General features: G+C 53.1%; 1 protein-coding gene across 2 annotated transcripts in view; it reads right to left on the reverse strand.

Moving 5' to 3' along the window:
* Positions 1–1,663: 1,663 nt before the first annotated feature.
* Positions 1,664–20,888, reverse strand: part of SCARB1 (scavenger receptor class B member 1) — a 63,541-nt gene continuing 44,316 nt past the window's right edge. The window contains exons 8-13 of one of the 2 annotated variants that reach the window (XM_066260817.1): positions 16,610–16,728; positions 13,557–13,630; positions 10,656–10,707; positions 9,641–9,787; positions 6,409–6,537; positions 1,664–2,583 (exon numbers count right to left, since the gene is read on the reverse strand). In XM_066260817.1, the coding sequence (XP_066116914.1) occupies positions 6,409–6,537; positions 9,641–9,787; positions 10,656–10,707; positions 13,557–13,630; positions 16,610–16,728 (521 nt within the window). In that variant the 3' untranslated portion in view covers positions 1,664–2,583. The remainder of the gene's footprint in view (positions 2,584–6,408; positions 6,538–9,640; positions 9,788–10,655; positions 10,708–13,556; positions 13,631–16,609; positions 16,729–20,888) is intronic. The other variant, XM_066260818.1, reaches the window with a different exon arrangement.

Consider the following 20,888-nt stretch of genomic DNA (forward strand, 5'->3'; position numbering starts at 1 on the left):
AAGATTGACCTTTGTTAAGGAAGATATGGGCCTGGGACATGACTTTCTGCCATGACTCACTTTTTTTTTTAATTTTTAATTTAATTTAATTTAATTAATTAATTTTTTTACAGAGACAGAGAGAGAGTCAGAGTGAGGGATAGACAGGGACAGACAGACAGGAACAGAGAGATGAGAAGCATCAATCATTAGTTTTTCGTTGTGCATTGCAGACACCTTAGTTGCTCATTGATTGCTTTCTCATATGTGCCTTGACCGCGGGCCTTCAGCAGACTGAATAACCCCTTGCTCGAGCCAGCGACCTTGGATCCAAGCTGGCGAGCTTTTTGCTCAAGCCAGATGAGCCTGCGCTCAAACTGGCAACCTCAGGGTCTCGATCCTGGGTCTTCAGCATCCCAGTCTGACGCTCTATCCACTGCACCACCGCCTGGTCAGGCCATGACTCACTTTTAATTAGCACTTTTTATGTTCAGACCACCCTCCTATGTGGTTGCTTTCTGTCTCTGAGTTTGTAAGACCTGCCTTGCGGGCCTCCCCTGAGCTTGTTAGGTTTAGTATGTGGCTCCTGTTTCATCCACCGTCCCAGCCCCATCAGTTCTGTAAGGAGCTGGAGGCAGGACAGCTGCTGCAGGGTCACTGGCTCGTGTCCAGTGAGGCTGAAATGTTGTGTCCAGTGAGGCTTAAATGTTGTGCCCAGTGACGCAAAATTCCACTTGTGTACCTGCCCTAAAGAAACTAGTCCAACCAACTGTGTTTTGGTCCTTGACACATCCCAGGTCCTGGCACGGTGCCTAGTGTTATAGTAGTCAAAGAAGGAGAAAGAACGTTGAGTGTGTTTGCAGTCAACAAGCTGGAAAACTGGAAACCATTTAGATTCCATCAGGAGGAACTGTGTGATCACCTGTCCCTATGCGGCCATTGAAAAGAATGCAGTGACTTGATATGTAGGAGCCAGGAACAATTCCAACAGGAAGAGATGAACAGTGTCCAACTTGGATGGAAAAAGATGCTTAGTCGTAACAACAATGGTGGCAACTTTGTATTGCCCCCACCATGTGCCATCTCTAGTCTAAGCGTTTCATGTATTAACTCACTGAATCTCATTATGCCATTCGAAGAGGTGGGTACCATTATCTTCATTTTAGAGGCGGAGCTGAGGTACAGGGCAGTCAAGTGAGTTGCTCAAATCACAAAACTAGTAAAAGGCAGAGCTTAGATTCAAACCCTGCCCCTCCAGCTCCTATCCATTCTCGTAACTACTTCTTTTCTGCCATTTATGTTACAAGGAAAAGCAAAAGCCCAGAACATTATTCTGTGTGTCCTACAGGCATCACGATTTGTATATAAAAGCACAGAGAAAAAGTCCAGCAGATTCTACGCCAAAGTGGCAAAGGTACTTACCTTAGGAGTGGTCAGAACGGCCCTGGATTCTACTCTTCCTAAACAAGGATTGCATTTATGCAGCATTTATTTATATAAAATGGTAAATACATGCCACATTGAAATTGTAAAGCAACAGAGAGGCAAGTCAGCAGCCCAGCCCATGAGACTCGTGGCAGCTTCCGGAAAGGAGCTATTGACTAAGAAGAGCCCAAAACTCCCCAGGAAGCAGCCCTCCCGCCCTCCCCACCCTCCCCAGAAAACAGGCTGTCACAGACTCAAGTGTTCACTTTTTAAAAAGATTTATTAATTCAATATTTTTAAAAGATGATAAAACTCATTTTTTTTTTCAGTAGAAAAGAGACAGAGGCTTGCCCCAGAGACCAGAAGCCCGCAGGTGGATGGGTCTCCTACCCGGCCAGATACCCAAGCTGACAGGGCCCAGACCCCTCCACCTCTGGCCCAGCACCTCACAGATGAGGGTCCTCTCGGGGGGCAGCTCGGGGCAAATCCTCCCGCCACCCCAGCCAGGGAGTGGCTGGCTCAGTGTACAGGATGATGTCAGTTTAGCTGGAGGGGAGGGGCCCCAGACACCCAAATCCAGTGCCTGTGAGACTTTGGGAGCTCAGAGCCCTGTGAGGGGTGTGGAGACAGGGCGGTCATGTGGGGCGTCTCTCACGCTGGTGGGTCCAGCTGGGCCCTGAGCCCTGGGCCCCCTGCCCACCTGGCTTTGGCACGAGAAGTCTGCATTCCCGGGCTGGGTTTCAGGATGATGACCAGCCCCTCGGAGTAGGAGCCTCGTTGGGTAAGCCACCAAGTGGGGGCTGCAGTGTTTCCAAACTGCTGGAGAAGGGCCCAGTGGCTGAACAGGTTCACCCCCGGGGGAAGGACCCAGTGCCCACACGTCCGCGGGTGACTCGGAGAGAAGGTTCCGGAACAGTCCTTGTTGGTAAGCCTCTCCATGAGTCCCCTCAGCAGTATCTCCATCCCTGAGTGCGTCTGCACACACCTGTGCGCGCCCGTGCGTACAGGTGTTGGGGGTGTGTGCAGTGTGCAGACACGTGAGTGTGACGAAGGTGAGGCTCAGACTCTGGGACTGGCAGGCCGTCCGCTGAGAGAATCCTGGAGAAGCGGGGCGTAGGGGCTGGGCAGCCAGTCTGGCTGAGTGGCTGGGCGGGGCTGGCTCTCAGCATCTTCGGGTCCCTATGGAGAAAGGGGGAGCTGGGTCACCACACCCGTCACCAGCCCCACCCTGCTCCCACATCCTCCAACAGTTCGGAAAGCTCCCATCCCCCTCCATCAGTGACACCCATCCATCAGGCTCAAGATGAGAAAAGCTATCGCTGGCTGGCTGGTTCAGTCGGTTAGAGCGTCATCTGGAAACGCCAAGGTTGCGGGTTCGTCCCTGGTCAGGGCATGTGTGGGAAGTGATCAATAAGTGCACAACCAAATGGAACAATAAATTAATGCTTCTCTCTCTCTCTCTCTCCTCTCACTACTTCTCTCACTCTCCTCCGTCCTCTCTCTCTAAAAATCAATCAATACATTTTAAATTTAAAAAAAATTTTAACATTGATTTTGAGAGAGAGAGGATGGGGTAGGGGGAGAGACAGGAACATCAATCCGCCTGTGTGTGCCCTGACTGGGGACTGAACCAGCAACCTCTGCGCTTTCACATGATGCTCTAACCAACTGAGCTAGCTATCTGACCAGGGCAATAAACAAAATTTTTAAAAATTATTAAAAAAAAAAAAGAGGTTCTTATGACCTACAGGTCCCTGCTGTGCAGTTCCAAAGGGGCCCGCCTCTCACCAGACTCCACTTCCCCAGGCCTTGCCCTCCTCTCATTTTAGAAAGGGGAAACAGAGGCCTAGGGGGACCTGCCTACTTCTGCGATGGGTGGAGCAGCGGGCCCAGGGCTTAGGGGCAGTACTGTAGAGACAGCAAAGCTGGAAATCACCTAAATGCCCATCGAGAGGAGAAGGCATTTTAAAATAGTCACAAGACGCCAAGCAACCTGGACAGCTGTCACACACACACACAGAGAACTGGGGGGGAGGGGGGGAGAGGCCAGCTGCCGCGACATGCCCAGAGCCACTGCCGAGAGCGGGTGAAGCAGGACAGAGCCCTAACGCTGGTGTGAACAGTGTTCACAGAACTGCTGACTTGGGAAACGCAGATACCACTGTTTATCTAGGTTTACATTTTGAAAAGAACTTCTCACTTTAAAAAATATATATAAAAGGAATTGGGGGCTCTTCTTCACCCTCTAAGCTGTCTTCCTCCCCCTGAAGAATACAGAGGCCCCTTGCCCAGCGGCTGTGGTCGGAAAACCCTAAATGCCCCTGCCCACTCGTGCCCATTCACAAACCCCGTGGGCATGTTCTGTCAAACCCCCCACTGTGGGCAGGACAGAGGGACAGTTAGGACTCCTGGCTTCTCTGCCTCTAGGACAGATCCCAAGCTTCCTGGGTTGAGCCACATTCAAGCAGGGACAAGGAAGGAGGTGGGACCACCGCTCCCGGACACACACCACCATACAGAGGCTGCATGGGACACCCAGGGGCGGCCAGAACTTCAGCTGCGTGGCCCAAAGAGCCGGGACATTCTTAGGCTTCCCTCAGAAGTCAAAAGGGGCAACTCTATACTTTCCCAACAGACATCCGCCACTAACCCTCAAGGAACCAGAATGCAAAGTGGGCGCCTGCCCCTCCCGCTCCCTTCCACGGCTGGAGGAGTGAGGACTGGGCGCGGAGGAAGGTGGAACGAGAGAGGCGAGGAAGGACCAGGAACACTTGCCTGATGGGCTGCCCCGCGCAGTCGGCCTGGCTGGCCACAGCGCAGGGGCACCTAGCCAGAGGGCCGCAAACGGTTGTCTGTTGTCCTGTTAGCCGACCCTCCTCGCTTGGGCTGCCCGTGTCTGCACACCAGGCCGGCTTTCCCTTTGCCACAGAAAAGTGCCCTTCTGGGCTGGGCTGGCGGAGGCCGCATTTCCTGCCTTCTCCCAAGCGAGGCAGCCCACCCCGTGCCCAGGTGCAGGGCAAGGTGTGGGGCCTCCGAGCCCTGCAGGGAGGGACTTCAGGTCTCCAAAAGCAGTGGCCACTTCCCAGGTGCCTGAGCCTAAACCAAAGCCTGTGGACACTACAGGACCTTCATTTCCCAAGTACACATAACTAAGGGGTGGGGTGGGGGTGTCAGCTGGGGTGGAGGCTGAGCTGTCTTCCGGAAGGCAGGGCAGTACAGTCTCTTTCAGTCAAACCCTTCCCTGATAGCTTGAACACGGGATTCTGTGGCCCAAAGAAAGAGAAGAGCCCAGTTTAGTGTTTATTTGGGGTGGGGGAGGTGACAGGACATCCTATCTGTGTCCAGGGAGGTACGGCCTTGGGGCTCTGACCTCACAACTACCAGCTTTCTAGGCTGAAGCGAATGACCCCCGTCTCCATGCCTGACGGCCCCACCCCGCACCCCAAGAATACTAAGCAAGTTGCTGCAGAAGGGAATCGTGGCAGGAAGGGGGCAGGGGTGCCAATGGAGCCAAACCGCTCACAACAAGGTGTCCCAGAGGGGTTCCTGGGAGAGGAAGAAAAGGGGGGGTGCGCCTCCAGCGAGGGTGCCTTGCCCCCAACCTGGGGACCAGGAGCTCATCTCCTTAACGCTCATCCCTGACGTGGCTGGGCCCTGCCTTCTTATTCCCAGACTGAAGGAGTAGCCCCCAGAGCCTGGTTGGGGACACAGCTGTCTCCCCCTCTTCGCCCCCCTTTCCCTGCGCTCCCTCCCTCTCCCCTCTCAGGGCCGGCAGCTCCGGCCAACACAAACAGCACTTCACATTTTCTGTTTTGTTTCCTCCTCCAGCCCTGGAAGGGGGGGGGGGGGAGAAAGGGAGAGAGAGGGAGAGAGAGAGAGGGAATGGGGGAGGAAGAGAGAGAGAGAGAGAAGGGAGTGGGGGGAGAGAGAGAGAGGAAGGAAAAGAGAGAAAGAGGGAGAGAAAGAGAGAGGAGAGAACTGGAGGCAGCCTGCTGGCCCCAAAGAGCAGGGTTGTTGTCTCACCTGGGCCCTCTGGCTCAAGAAAGCTATTTAAACCCAAACAGGCCCAGAAGCTCAAAGGGGCAGCACACATTTTTCAGAAACCAAATAATAGCTATTATCAGAGGCACAAGCCTGGAGCAACCAGCCTGGGCCCAAGCCCAGACGGCAGGGCCTGGAGGGCTGCCTGTCACCCCCTGGCAGTCAGACCTCTTAGCAGAGCGTGGGCCCAGCCAGAGGGCTTCCCACGGCCTGGCTGCTTCTCCGCAGACAGGCTGCCAAGCAAACTCGGGGGTGTCCAATTCAATTTCATTTTCAGGTAAGCTGTGAGCAGGTTTGCAGGATGAGCCCCTCTTGATAATTGCAGGAGACACACTTAGCCACAACATTCTTCACCGCTGACCCAGAATTCAAATTTAACCGAGCGACCTCTTGTTTTTCCTTCATTTTTGTGTGTGTCCTTGACTGTATTTGCTCACGCGGGCTGCTGGCGGCCCCACCCTCGGGCCCAGTCCTGGGCAGTCAACGTGCGCTCAGCTGATGCCTAAAACCTTTCCTCGTGGCCAGTCACCCCAGATTTATGCAGACCCATCTACATCAGAATCCCCTTTGGGGTCCGTGAAAACACTGATCCCTGGGCGCCCTGTCCACAAATTCTATGCCAGGAGTTCTAGAAGGATCTGCATTTTCTGCAGATGCCCCCCGGTGAGGCTTCTGCAGCAAAGGTTTGAGAAGCAGCTGGCCTACCCCCTACATACACCTTGCCTTTTCTAACACAGTCTCGCAAGTAAGACACCAGCCCAGAGAACACAAAGCATGGCCATCCTGGGCGGAAGAAGTCACTGTGCTCTCGGAACGCGAGAAGGGTAGTCCCGCCAAAAGCCAAAACACACCAGCGGGCAGGTCCAGCCAGCTGGCACTTCAGGCCCAGTCCAGGCCGAAGGAATGTATCAGATCTGAAGGGGGAAGGGAGGTGGGGAGGGCGGGGTGTTACCTGGTACCCACCTACAGTCTTGCTTCTTGCAGCACTGTCCCCTTGGGAGCTGATGTCATCAGGGATTCAGAATAGGCCTGCATGGCCTCCTTATCCTTTGAGCCCTTTTTATTACTACTCCAAAATAAATAGCATCTCTCCTAGAAGATAACCAAGCTAATTTGTAGTTGACGTCGCAGCCAAACAGAGAAGGTTTTTTTTAACACGGTTCTTTGACTTTCGGGAAAGCACAGAGCAGGGCACAGAATTCCTGGGTCTGACATCGTGAAACGAGAAGGGCTGAGATTTGGGGAGCAGGGTTGCCCTGCCCTGCACTGGAGGAGACTGGACTACCAGTATCTTCAGGAAACACGCTTGGTCACCCGGACAGGCCAAGCTGAATAGAGTTTGCCCACTTGGAAAATTTTGGAATCGAGGTTGGGTGGGTTTGCCAGAATTCAGTGGGTCAAGCAGGCAGCATATTAAATCAACTAGAAACAGCGATATTCTTTTTTTTTTTTTTTTTTTCTGGTAAAAAGGTGTTTGAGTCTTGGTTAAATACTGACGAGAAGAAAACTTCTCTGAAGGGAAGTTAAAATGTATTGAGTTCACCTGCACATGACCCTTTGTTTTTTGGGTTTTTTTTTCTCCATCAGGGCGAACACACAGAAATGCTTAAAGCCTGACCCTGTAGCTAAACCGAATCACATATTATGGGATTGATTCCGATTCCACGGCCTCCAGTGAGACCAGAGGGGAGGCAGCCCCAACTGATTCCTCCATAGGAACAGGAACAATGGCGTTCTCGTTGAGTTTGGGGGCCAGACACGGATCTGGAGGGGGGGAGTAAGGCAGGGGAGGGGCCCAAGCCAGCATTTCACAGGGTGTCCTCGCTCTCCTCTGGGCCCCCCTGCCAATGGGCAATTAGGAGAGAGAGCGAGGGGACAGAAGGCAGAGGCTGCCTTGGTCCCCTCCGCTGGCCCCGCCCCTCACCAGCCGGTCCAGGAGCCAGCTGTGTGTTCACTAGTGGAAACAAACCCAGGGAGGCAGGTCCGGCTGGGAGCTCTGGCTTCTGGTCCCTTCTGCCCTCCAGCATAATTTAAGTAGAAAATACTGCAGGGAATTCCCTTCTGTTCACTGGAGTGTCAGCCCACTCAGGCCAGCTGTCACCGGGACAATGACAGAGCACGGGGGCACCCAGCCATCTTGTTGGGCCCAGTGTTCATCCTCCAACACCAGAGGCTGCGACACAGCGAGAGCTGGCACCCTCACTCACGCCAGCATGCCCCTTTTCCCCCATAGGGAGGGGAATCTGGGTCCGAAAGCCCAGGTAAGGCACCTGGAGAGGTTTATTACTGCCACGCAAGCAAGCGAGCGTGCAAGCTGCCCCAAAGAAAGAGAAGAAAGAGCTGTTTCCAAAGTGAAGGCAGAAAGCAGGTGTTGCAGAGTGCCCAGGGACAGCAGGAGTTGGGTGGAATCCCCCACCAAGGCCCCCAACCTGGGGTCACCAAGGCAAGGTGGGGGCCACCAAGGTGGCTTTCTGGTTCATGGTTCTGGTTTCATGGTTTGTCCAAAATGGTTTCTCAAGACTCCCTGCATTGAGGAGTGTCCCCTCCCCATTGTGCAGCTGTTCACCCATCCCCACTGCCCCTGGAGTCCCAGGATCACAGGCCTGTCACCATGGGACTACAGGAACTCTTTCAAGTCTGTCTTGCCCCTCTGGTCTGCAGACTCATGGCTCTAGCCATTTCTGTGTCCCCCAAACTGTGTGTGGTGCCTCGAAACAAGTCAGCTGCTCACCAATGGGCTGTCAGAGCCTCGGATGGATAGATAAATGGATGGATGGATGGATGGATGGATGAATGGATAGATGGATGGATGGATGGATGGATGGATGGATAGATGGATATCATCAAGTCAAGAATGGGTGTTTGTTGTCACCCCCTCTTCTTCCTGCCTCTAGAGGTCGGATGCCTGCAGAGCCCTTCTCCAACTATACTTCCTTCCAAAAATAAACTGTGCTCACCCTGGTCCCAGCCACCTCCCTCCCTCCTCTGGCTCTCCTCAGGGGACCCCTACTGCTTCTGTTCTTCCCACCAGTGACCTACTTGCCACATAGCAGCTGACCCAGTCACTCCTCTCCTTAACTGCCTCCCAGGAATCAATTCCAAGCTGTTCACACTGTGAGACAGGGCCCAGGGTCACTTGCCCCTGGCCCCTGTCAGACACCATCTTCCTTCCTACCGTCCTCCTTGGCCCTGTGGGGTCTCTTCTGAACTCCTCACTCACACCTGCCTCAGGACCTTTGCACCGGCCATTCTTTCCCATGGGGAACTCTTTCTGTGACTCTGTGCTGAATGCCTCCTTAACATTCACATCTAAGTTTAAATTCTACCTCGGACAAGAAGCCCCTTTCCTGACACTGTCTCTGTAGTGGTCCCCAATCCCCTTGGACGCTGTGCTGTCCGGTCCAGGAGCCACAGATGACTATTGAGCCTTTGAAATGGAGCAAGTCCAAATCCAGACCTGCTGTAAGAGAAAAATACACACCACTTTCAAGGCTTCACATGAGAAGAATAGTGCAAAATATTTATATTCTTATATTGCTTACATGTTGGAACGGTCGTATTTTGGATGTATTCAGGTTCAATAAAATGCTTGATTAAAATGAATCATTTTTACTAAATGTGGCTATTAGAAATCTGAAATTTTAAATCACACACATGGCTCGGGTTGTGTTCCAATCGGACAGGATGGTGCTAGCCCGTCACATTCTCTCATCTGTCTCATCAGTAAAATTCCCTGTTGCTTATCCACCTAGTTTTCCTATGTCTCCCTGCCTGGAATGCCAGCCCCCACCCCATGGGAGCAGGGACTGCGTCTGTCTTATTCACTGTGCTGCATCCCCTGCACCTGACACAGAGCCTGGCACCCAGCAGGCGCTCACTTGATGAACTTGCTATTCAAGTACCAAGTCTCATAGCCCAAAACCCACCAGCAGCTCCTCCAATGGAGGTTCCCCCCAGGACTCCCAGAAGAGGCAGAGAAATGGCCATGCAGGATGCAGGAGATGACAAGGGCCCAGCGACAGCTCCCCCGCCTCCGGCAGAGAACCAGGACGGCTGCCGGAGGTGGGCTCTAGGCTCAGAGTGTCCACACGGACACCAGGAAGAGACATCTGGGAGATCCCACGCAAACCCCTCTTTCCCACAGCAGGCAGGTCACAGGCCGCTCCACCTGGGCCATGCTCTGGCCATCACTTACTTGGCTCCGGATCAGGTAGATGACAGGGACGAGCAGCAGGACGCAGCCCAGGGCCAGGAGGACATACTGGGCGTAGTGTAGCACCTTGGGCATCAACACCAACTGGGTGTAGAAGGTCTGAAGGGTCTCACCCTCCATGGCCCCTCTCTGGAGAGGGAGAACGACAAACATGTTGGCTGGTGCCACACAAAGATGCCGCTGCCCCATGACACATCCCTCCGTCCCCTCACCCTTTCCCCATCCCAATCCTGCTGGCGCCACCCTTTCTTCAAGAGCCATACACAGAGACTACATTTCCCAGACTCCTTTGCAATTGGCAAGCCATGTGATCGCATTCTGGCCAATGGGACATGGGCACAGTGATGTCAGCCCTTTCAAGCCTGGCTGGTGAAAAACTTCCCTGGGGGATTCTCTCCATCATTTCCCCCACCCACTGAACCGGGATAGATTCTGAGGCATCTCCAGGAGGGCAGGCCCGCAGGATGAAAGGGAGCCCAGCCAACCCCGAATGGAGAAGCAGAGTTCTGCCTCCCAGAAGCCCACGTCAGGCTGTGCCGTGAACTTGACATCCGGAGGCTGCCTGTTCTGGCTCAGAGCTCACCCTAGTTTAAACAGAGCTAGGCCAGGAGGAACCCCGAAGAGCTGGGAGAAAAGAAAGTTCATGTGAAAAGCTGACACCCTGAAAACCAGCTTCCCTTGTCTAAGGAGAAGGGGTCATGGCACATTTAAAAAATGGCCGCACCCTGGGGCTGGAGTCTTCTACTTTCAGGAAGCTTGTGCCTGCCCCATCTCAAGTGACCCTTCTGATTTGGTGTGGTAACTGACAAAGTGCTTATGGAGTGTGGCGTTCCTGGTGGGGTTGTTCTAGGTCACACAGTCCGGCTCCCCTGGCCCAGCCTTCCTCCTCCACAAACGCCCCCCATCGCCCGCCTCAAATGCCCACATGGGCTCCCCGCTGGGGTACCAGATGCCACGCTCAAGGGAGCCCAGCACAGGGACAGCGAGGTGGCCTTACCTCCTCAAACCACAGCAGCGGCAAGACCACCGGCTCAATCTTCCCGGTTTGTCTGAAAATAAGCGAGACAAAGCCAGTGGGACGTGTCATCAGGGTGTTTTTCCATCAGGCACATTTGGACACGCAGCCTATGAGCTCCAGGGTCTGGAGGGCTTTGGCGGAGCCACACAGCCACTGGTGGGTGCAGGCTTGAGGGGTGGGCACAGGCTTGAGGGGTGGGTGTGTCCTGGCAGGGAGCCACCTGACAATCGCACAAGTCCTCCTTCAATCAAAAACACCTAAGTGGCGGGGGCTGCCCGTGACCCCACTGATAGCCAGTCATTCCTTTAGAAACAAAACCCCGATTTTCTTCAGAATGGCAGTGCACCCAGCATACAAAAGAGTGTGGTTCATGCTGACACCTGCCTTCCTCCAGGGAACCTGGCATTTGGGTCCCTGCCAGGCAGAGGGTCCCCAGGTGACCAGCCCCTGATAAACATGCTGAGAGCACTGAGTCTCTAATAGGCTTGCCTGGTGATGACATTTCACATGTGTCATCTCAACTTGTTGCTGAGGAATTTTAGTGTGTCCCCTGTGACTCCCCCGGGCTCCGGTGCCTGGTTCTGCCAGACTTCACCCCGGGCACCTTCTCCTTGGGGGCTTTCTCCTACCCTCTCTGTCCCCTCCTCCATAAAGTGGGGATAATAACAAAACTCCTCAGAGGGCTCTAGCAAGGACTAACCCAAGCAAAGTGCTTAGAAAAACACCCAGCACTTAGAAAGTGCTCCAAGTTCACTACTGCTGCTGTTATTAAATGCCACAGCGGGGGACGGGAACCAGATTCGGCAGACAGCCAGATTCTAGGTCACAGCTCTCAAAAACCTCTCAGGCCATCAATTAAAAAAAGAAATCAAATCTCTCGGGCCATCCATTGCGTCGCATTTTGTGCTGTGCAATGAATTTACACAGCTTCACCTGCAGAGAAGACACACTACAAAAATCCACGTTGGCCTCTTTATCTGCATTTGTAAAAGCTGTTATGAGTTAAATGCAAATAGCGTGTCATCGCAAGATAGAGATCTTGTGAGCAGACAGCACGGACGTTTCTGAAAATGTCCCAGTTTGCACAGCTGGGCGGGGCAGGGCATCTCCACACCTGCTCCGTGCCCATTCCTCATCTGCCCTGCAGGTGGCGATAAGCACCGCAGTTGAGACCAGGGTTCCAGAGGGCATGGTAAGCAGCCCAAAGTCCCCCCGAAGGCAGCACCCAGCCCCATTCATGGTTTCTGCTGGCTTCAGTAGCATTTGAATTTGAATTCTCTCCTAACAGGTGAAAATTGAGGGAGCTCCTATGAAAAATCCAGATTTTGAACAAATGGATTTGAAAAGGTGTAGAGTGAGACTGCACTAGGCCCCTTCCCCTGGCACTGGGCAGTGGTTGGTCCTCGCCCCAGCCCAGCCCCATCTCCAGCCCACCCAGCCTGCCCTCTCTGCTCCATCACCTGCCCACCCAGGTGCATCTGAACTACCAGAGCAGGTGCTGAGTGCCTGGGCCGTGGAGCTCGAGCCTGGGCAGTGGATGCGTGTGGGGTGCTGTTCTCAGCCCACGGATCCCTCAAGAACTAACCCACTGAGCAGCCCCCATATATGCAAATGAAAGCCGTGGGAGTGAAGATGCATGCACTTTTTACCCCCATCCCCCAACCCCCCACTGCTGTCTGACAGTGTTTTTCTTTCCAGCTGAGAGGAATTTCACAAAGCAGCATAGAAGCCCACATTCCTGCAGCCCAGGAATCCTTCTAGGGGATCATTTTTTAAAATAAAACTATTTCAAACATGCTAAGAAGGACGGACATTGACAACATGATGAACCCGGGTCCTCCTGTACTCCAGCTCGGTCAAAACATAACAGTTACAACAAGAGTTGACGAGGATGTGGGAATGTAAACGGTGCAGCCGCTGTGGGGAACGGCCTGGCAGTTCCTCAAACTGTGCTAGACAGAGAATCGCCATCTGACTCAGCAATTCTGCTCCTCGGCATCTACCCAAGGGAACTGAGGACCCGTGCCCACAGAGAAACGTATTCACGAATAGTCATTGCCGCACTCATCACAATGGCCAGAAACGAGAAACAACCCAAAGGTCTATCAACTAATAAATAAGACGGGGTCCATCCGCCCAGTGGAATATGGCTCGGCCACGAAAAAGGAAGGAAGCACTGACCCCTGCTACAACGTGGATGAACCTTGAGAACATGAGGCTGTGTGAGGGAAGCCAGACACCGAAGGGCCACATGCTGTAGGATTCCATTTACAGGAAATGCTAAGAACAAGCAAGTCTATTGAGACAGAAAGTAGTAGACCGGTGGACCGGTGGCTGAGGGGAACAGGGCGGGGAGTGACTGCTCACGGGGAAGGGGTTTCTTTTTAGGGTGGATGGAAATGTTCTAAAACAGCGGTGGTGGCAGTTGCACAACTCCGTGAATATACTCCAATCACCGACTTGTACATTTTTAAAGGGTGGGTTTTATAATATGTGAATTAAACCTCGGTAAAGCTGTTATTCCAAAAAAAAAAAAAAAATTGGTGCTTAAAAAATTCGTCCCGCAAAGTGAATTGTCACAGGGAAGAATGCTGTCTGGGAAGTTTCCACGGTCAGACACTTGGCATTGCCGCCCGGGAATTAATTTGTGCCACTCTACTGAATGGCGAACAGCTCGGATGGGACGTGCAGCCTACGCTAAGTTAAGAGAGAACAAGGGGCAGAGATGTCAGGATGCAGGTGGGGCCCTGGCACAGAGGGAAGACTCCTGTTAGGGGAACAATGGCCGGGACCAGGTGCCACATCCAGGAGGGCCAGCTCCGGTCCTGGGGGAGGTGGCTGGAGTCCCGAGTCCTTGACCTCCGAACAAGCCCCACTCACCCGATGCCTTTGATGGCCTTGATGTACAGGCTGAGCTGCAGCTTCACAGAGCAGTTCATGGGGATTCCCGTGACCTGTGGCAACACACACAGTGAGCACCCGGCCTCCCTGGAGCCCCGGGGACACCTGCTGAGTCCCCTCTCTCTGGTCCCCGGTCAAAGCCCATGCCCCGGGGTCTCTTCTACTCACTCTAAATCCTAAAGCGTAAACACACGCTTCCCAAACGGCCTCAAGAGGCCCCTCCAGATAGTGAGCCTCTCCCTGGATGGAAAAATCCTAATCCTTTTCGTCTGCCCTCTTATAATCACGCTGCCTCAAGTGCGGAATGACACTTGCAGTCACCGCCCCTCCCTCCACCCTCCAAATTAAATAAAATAGATGTGCAGGTTAAGATAGTCTCTTCTCGATTCTCTCCCAATGTTTCCAGATCATCTCCAAGCTAATAACATTCTTTCTTTGCGTGTATTGTTAACTGTTTTATTTAATGATTGATTTGAGAGAGAGAGAGAGAGAGAGAGAGAGGAATCGATCTGTTGCTCCACCCATCCATGCCGTCATTGGTTGATTCTTGTATGTGCCCTGACCAGGGATGGGACCCACAATTTTGACGTATCAGAAACAATGCTCTAACCAACTAAGCTACCTGGCCAGGGCCCTTGTGTTTCTTTTTATGGGCCTTCTTCTTTTTATGGAGAATCTCTAACTTTCCAAGTTGAGGGAGTGATAGGAAGCTTCCTTTATGCAGAAGCTGTTTTTCTTTAATGAGACCACTTTTAAAATAATAAGAAAACAATGGAAGTGACATACGTGTAGGACCCAAATCAGGAAGGTGTGAGCCAGGTGTGAGGCCAGGGGACCCTCACTCTGCTCAGACACACTTGCCCAGCTGTTCGGTGGACATGCCCTGACCACCTCCCAGGATTCTGCAGGGGCACAGTAAGGTCTGCAAGCTAGCCACACTGGAGCCACGAATGGCTGTGTTATCATCATGCATGCCGGTGGGAAAGCCCGGCGCTCTGACCACAGCCAGGGCCCCCGGTGGCACAGAGAAGCAGGTAGACGGCTGGGCTCTCTGGACCTGGGAGAGTTTGAATGAACTTGAGAACCTGGCAAGATGGGAAGGAGACCACCCTGTGCAGAAGAATTAACACAGCAGCCCAGGGCCACCCTCCCCACAAAGGGTGGCAGGCCCAGCTGGCCCCCGCCTGGCACCCAGGACCTGGATTTTGGGAGGGCTCCCCCCACGCCCTAACTGATAAGAGGGGCTCTCTGGGCCTGGACTGTTCATACAAACAGTGTGGTTTATGCTGACACCTGCTTTCCTTTGAGAAGTCTGGGATTTGGGTACCTGCCAGGCAGAGGTTGCCTAGGTGACCAGCCCATGATAACACTCTGGGTGCTGAGTCTGTAATAGGCTTCCCTGATAGATGACATGTCACATGTGTTGTCAACTCATGGCTGGAGGAATTAAACGTGTCCTGTGTGGCTCAGCTGGGAGCCTTGCCTGGTCCCCGAGACTCCACACCGTGGGCTTTTCCCTTCCATGACCTTTCGCTGGACAGGACCCTGACGGGGACTCTGCTGAGGCTCAAGAGTCTTCCAAGCAAATCATCCAACTTGGAAGTGGCCTTGGTGGCAGCTGCCCCCGCCCCCTACAACAGACTCTACATCCTGGGTCTCTGCCCGGCTCTCAGTCGCCTCTCCTTGGTACTTCCTCCACTTGCTGCCGGGTCATGTCTCAGCGGGCAAAGCCCTGCCTGATTCCTGGCACCTCAGGGACCAGAAATGCGGACCCAGGAGCCCCCTGCGGTCACATACCTTGCCCCGGAGCACAAAAGTCACCACTACGGAAGCAGCTTCCGCAGACGTTCTGTTCAGGGGCTAATGCCTAACAGGCAGTGAACTGACCCCACAGCCATCCTCCCCAAAGCGCCCCCAACAACAACAAAACTGAAAGGCCATTCCTCTCCCTGCCTGCCCCGCTGACCTGACACGAGGGCCCGCCGTGGGCAGCTGCGGAACAGCTGCGAGCTTCTCTCTGGCCTCCTGGACGGAACTGCCTGTTTCTCATCGTGGGGAAGGAGAGCCCACGCACTGAGATGAAACCCACCAGGGAGCCCTGATGGGGAGTGCGCTCTGGCTGGAATTCCCCAAAAGCCAGCAGGCAGAGAGGCACCAGGAGGGAAGAGGAAAACAGCCCAGCCATTAGCTTTATAATAAACACCTCCGAAAACTGGTCAAAATTTGGGGTGGGGGTCTGGGTGGGAAAGGAGCAGGGATTAAGAAGTACACGTTGGCAGTTTATAAAATAGTCACATAAGTAGAGCAGAGGGAACACAGCCAATAACACTGGTAATGATTAAGTAGGTGCCAGATGGGTAGACTTATCTCCCCAATAAGTCTAGTATATGATTGGCTGACTGCTGTGCTGTACACAGGAAACTAATACAAATTAATACTGAATGTCAACTGTAATTGAAAAATAAAAGTTTTTAAAACTGGTTGAAATTTTAAGACGGTATAAAAAGTCTTAGCATTTCTAACAACGAAGAACGAATTGCCCTGGGCCGGTTAGAGTTGTCTTCCCGATACTTCAAGGTTACAAGTTCGATCCCTGGTCAGGGTACATATAAGAACCAACAACTAATGAATGCCATGAATAAGTGAAACAACAAATCGATGTTTCTCTCTTTCCTTTCCTCTCTCTTAAATCAATAAAATTTTTTTTTTTTTAAAGATCTTTATGGTATGTTGGTGTAACCAGAGGGCTGTCCCAATGTAATTTACAGGCTGATAATTCCTAATTAATTTACTGTCTAGTGATCTTTTATAGACACAATTCCCTTAAAAAAAGATAACGGAGTTCCTGAACTATGGAATCAGAGCAAAGTACAGACCTTTGATGGTTTGAGAGACTAGAAGTGATCAGAGCCAAAGGAAGCCTGGCTTCTCATCACCCTCCCCTACAACAGCTCGGTGCCTCAGAGGAGAGGTGGGGACCGGCTGTGCACTAATCCCCCCACCCTCTGACAGGCTGACCGGCAAGGGCTCACCGGGTGGACGTCCAGAAACAGGGAGTGCTCCTTCTCGTTGGGCTGGAGGCCGAGCACTGCATCCGCCAGGAGGGGGTCGGCATTGTAGAAGTGAGGGTGGGAGAGAAACAAGGGCGCGTCTGGAAGGCAGAGAGCAGAGCGAGGGTGTCAGACAAGCAGAGCATGCTGGTACATCCAGAGGCTCCATGCCAGGCCCAGAACCAGACGCAGGAGGACGCACAGATGACAAAACACAGCCACTGTCCACAGAGCACCCTGAGACGATGACGAGATGCAAACAACAATAACTAGACAGGAAGAATTCCTTCATTCAGTCTGAAAAGTGCCCCAGAGGCACCAGGCACTGGAACCCAGCAGGGGACAAGCTCTGTGCCACGGGAACAATGACGCAGCAGGGAGCTGCGGGGGTCTGTTGCTGGGACGATCGAAGGAAGGGACAGGAGACGCCACAGATCGCCAGGCAGAGGTCAGGGCACAGCATTCCAGGACGAAGGGCTGGTGGAAGCAAAGGCCGGAGGTGGAACGTGCGTACGGAGCGGGCAGTGTGTGGAGGGAGTTGCAGGAATTGAGGATATAGAGGTAAGTCGAGGCCAGGTTTGAACTTGAGCAGGGGGTGGAGCAGCTTGGTTGCCAAGCCACGCAGCCCAGGCTGCCTCCTGCAGGCAACGCGGCAACGCTCAGACAGGCTCAGGTGTGCACACCTGCGGCCAGGCCTCCCTGACGTCCACGGGAGGGGAGAAGACAAACACACCTGCTTTGCTCTCGCCCAGCAACCGGTCTACGGGATGAACGCCAGGAACAGGGACTGACCCGGGCCCCTGAGTGAGAAATTCAGACCCAGAGACATGAGGTCAAAGCTCCCCATCAATCGACAGAGTGAGGCAAACACCAGTGCGTCCTTGTGAGCTCGGGACAACGTACAGGGCGGGGAGAGGGGGGTAGGCCGATGGCCAATGAATTAACGAGGCTGTCACCGACTCCCAAGGACCCAGAGCAGGGCAATCGTCAACAGAACGCAGACTTGGGGGGGTGGCCAGGGGCTGGGCATGGGGAGAAGAGAGTGATGGCTCGTGGGGCCCGGGTCTACTTTGGGGGTGTTGAGAATGTTCTGGAACTAGATAGAGGCGGTGATGGCTGCCCATCATCGTGAACGTGCTGAATGCCACTGAACTGTACATTTTAACACAGTCACCTTTATGGTACGGGAACTTCGCCTTAATAAGAAAAAAAAGAATGAAAAAAAAAAACTTCATAAGGTCTCATTCCCTAAGACCGGGCCCATCGGCTACCAGTCCGGCGTTCCCATCCATGTCTGGCAACCTCAACCATCTGATTCTTCCTGCTTTTCTTTGCAGAACCGAGCATTGGTTTCAGAGAAAAGCTGGGACTTGATCAATGTCCGGCTTCATTTTTTCCCAGAGTCCTTCTAAAACCATTGCCTTCGTGTTTCCCAACATTAACTGGTCCATCCTGGTAATGCTTCCTTTCTGGTGTATCCAGATTACTTACACACACACACACACACACACACACACTGTTATAGAATGGGCTTCTTAGAACCAACAGCCATTGCTTCACGTAAACAGCTATACTTGACCGCGAGGCGCTTTGTCTCTGAGCCGCAACTAGCCAACACTTGCCCCAGTGAGAAAGTAATTACAGGAATAAACACAATGGACACCAGTCAACGCTGTACCTTCTAACTAGACACTGCTCCCTGCACTGGGCTTTGACTCTGAGACCCGCTCTTTCTCCATTAACAAGAGAGACAGGTGCATGTTAAAAGAATGCTCGAGGCCCTGGCCGGTTGGCTCAGCGGTAGAGCGTCGGCCTGGCGTGCGGGGGACCCGGGTTCGATTCCCGGCCAGGGCACATAGGAGAAGCGCCCATTTGCTTCTCCACCCCCCCTCCTTCCTCTCTGTCTCTCTCTTCCCCTCCCGCAGCCGAGGCTCCATTGGAGCAAAGATGGCCTGGGCGCTGGGGATGTGGCTCCTTGGCCTCTACCCCAGGTGCTAGAGTGGCTCTGGTCGCGGCAGAGCGACGCCCCGGAGGGGCAGAGCATCGCCCCTGGTGGGCGTGCCGGGTGGATCCCGGTCGGGCGCATGCGGGAGTCTGTCTGACTGTCTCTCCCTGTTTCCAGCTTTAGAAAAAGAAAAAAAAAAAAAAAGAATGCTCTAGCCTGCCTGGCACAAACAACAAACAGAGATCTCCTGGAGGTAGAATCAGAAAGACAGAAAGAGAAGGAAAAACAGAAGCCCCTCTTCCGTAGTGGAGATCCACGTGATTGAAGTGAAGGCCACTTCCTTGTCCCTTTGAGGTCATCTTCAGCATCCCAAGGGACAATGTCCCACAGTTTGGAAAACTCCATTTCCCATTCTCCTGCCTCCACCGTGAAAGAAGACCATCAGAGCAAACATGGGGACCCCCATTTTCACAGGTGGAGCAAGTCTAGGGCCTCGGTGAGGGAGGCAGTCACCAAGCCAGGCCCTTGAAGGTGGCAACTCTCAACCAGGCTGGGGGAGGGGGGGTGTGAGACGGAAGGGTGCTGGATCAACATGCCAGCACCTGTCCTGGCTCCACGTGACTTTTTAATACACTGCTCAAAAAACTGAGGGGATCAGGGAACGTGCAGATACTACAGTACTTTCAGCCTTTTGGACAGTGCATTTTCACCAATAAAATAAAAGCTGGTTTGCATCTCATTTGCATAATAGAACTTTCTTTGACTTGTCGTTGGCTTTTCTGATGTTCTTGTTTAATTTTAAAAAAATCAAATGCTTCTTTTTTTTTATCACTTCATGTTCATTTTGAAATAGCCCCTAATTTTTGTGAGTAGTTTAGCATGCATGCAGGCGTAGGTTTCATCCCATTTTATCTTCAAACAGGCTGAGAGGAACCCGCCCAGGTTATACGTGCTAATTAATTTATAGCTTTATGGTACATCTCGCCAGATCTAATTACTCAGAATCATCACAGATTACGATGAGGTGGCTCTGCTGGGCAAGTCTGAGGTCCTTACACGGCACAGAGGTTTGAGGGGAGAGAGTTCCCTGGGTTCAAGAAGTTTTCAAGAACCAAGAAAGGGAGACAGGCGGGCATTTCTTATCTTCAGATTAGATGCCACAGAGATGCAGGAACAGGTGCACCGAAAGACACGCAGAAGCATGTTTCCAGCAGCACGAAGACAATGTTCAAACAAACCAGAAACGCAGGTGCCCGCGGACAATAAAGAGGGTAAGGCCACAGAGATGCGTTCCCAGGACGGAATACTACACAGCAATAAACAGGGCGCCCACAACATCCACATCAGGGATGGACCTCACCAACGCCAAAGTGGGGCACAGGGGCCAGAACGAGAGAGAAATGGAGGATGTATGTTCAGATTCCATTCATGCAGAGACCAAGGGCAGGCAGAGCTGCAGCACGGCAGCTTGGGCCAGTGACAAGGAGGGGGCATGGGGTGGGAGGGGCGTATCTGGGGCTTGTCCTGATATCTTTGTTGATCAAGACGCTGGTTACAGGGGTGCATTCACTCTCTGGAATTTGCAACTGTGCGGGCCATTGGCATACCTCTCCGTACAGGCATTTATTTCAACGCAACAGAAAACACCTTGTGTGAACATCCTTAAATCCCCCTCGCACTTGTGCGGTCCTTCCGGCCAGTGTGTGATGATGAGGTCACGCAGGTGTGAAGAACAGCTCGCGGGGGAGTATGGGGAGATGTGACCTTGAGAGGCAGAGGAGGCCAGGTCCTGCCGAGTTCTGAGCAAGGTCTTCGTTATACGTGAGAGGGCGGGCTGGTGGGTTGGGGGGATGGGGGGGATGGAGACATTTGAAGCAGGGACTCAGGTAGCAATCATGACTTTGAAAGGCCCCTCGGGCTACTCTCAGGCACGGTGTCCAGCCAAGCTTTCTGTGAGGGTGGAATGCTCCCTTTCTGAGCCGTCCACCCCATACGGGAGTCACTAGGCATGTGTGGGTGGCAGTCACTTGAGACATGGCCACTGTGACCAAAGAACTGCCTTTTTTTATTTGATTTCAGTCAAGTCGATTTCACTTTAGAAAACCATAAGAGGTCAGTGGTGACCGTGCTGGACAGTACCGGGGATGGATCGTACTAGAGCTGCAGCAATAAAACAGGGGTGCGAACTGGAGAGGCTCGGACCCACGGTCGGAGACACGATGGCCGGGACAAGAGGGTGGAGGGATAGGAGGGGAAGGACTTGGGATTTCTCTGGGAGGCAGAGCCGGCCAGGCTTGCTGACCACCTGCATGACGG

The sequence above is a fragment of the Saccopteryx bilineata genome, chromosome 2 (assembly GCF_036850765.1).
Source record: "Saccopteryx bilineata isolate mSacBil1 chromosome 2, mSacBil1_pri_phased_curated, whole genome shotgun sequence".
Classification (NCBI taxonomy): domain Eukaryota; kingdom Metazoa; phylum Chordata; class Mammalia; order Chiroptera; family Emballonuridae; genus Saccopteryx; species Saccopteryx bilineata.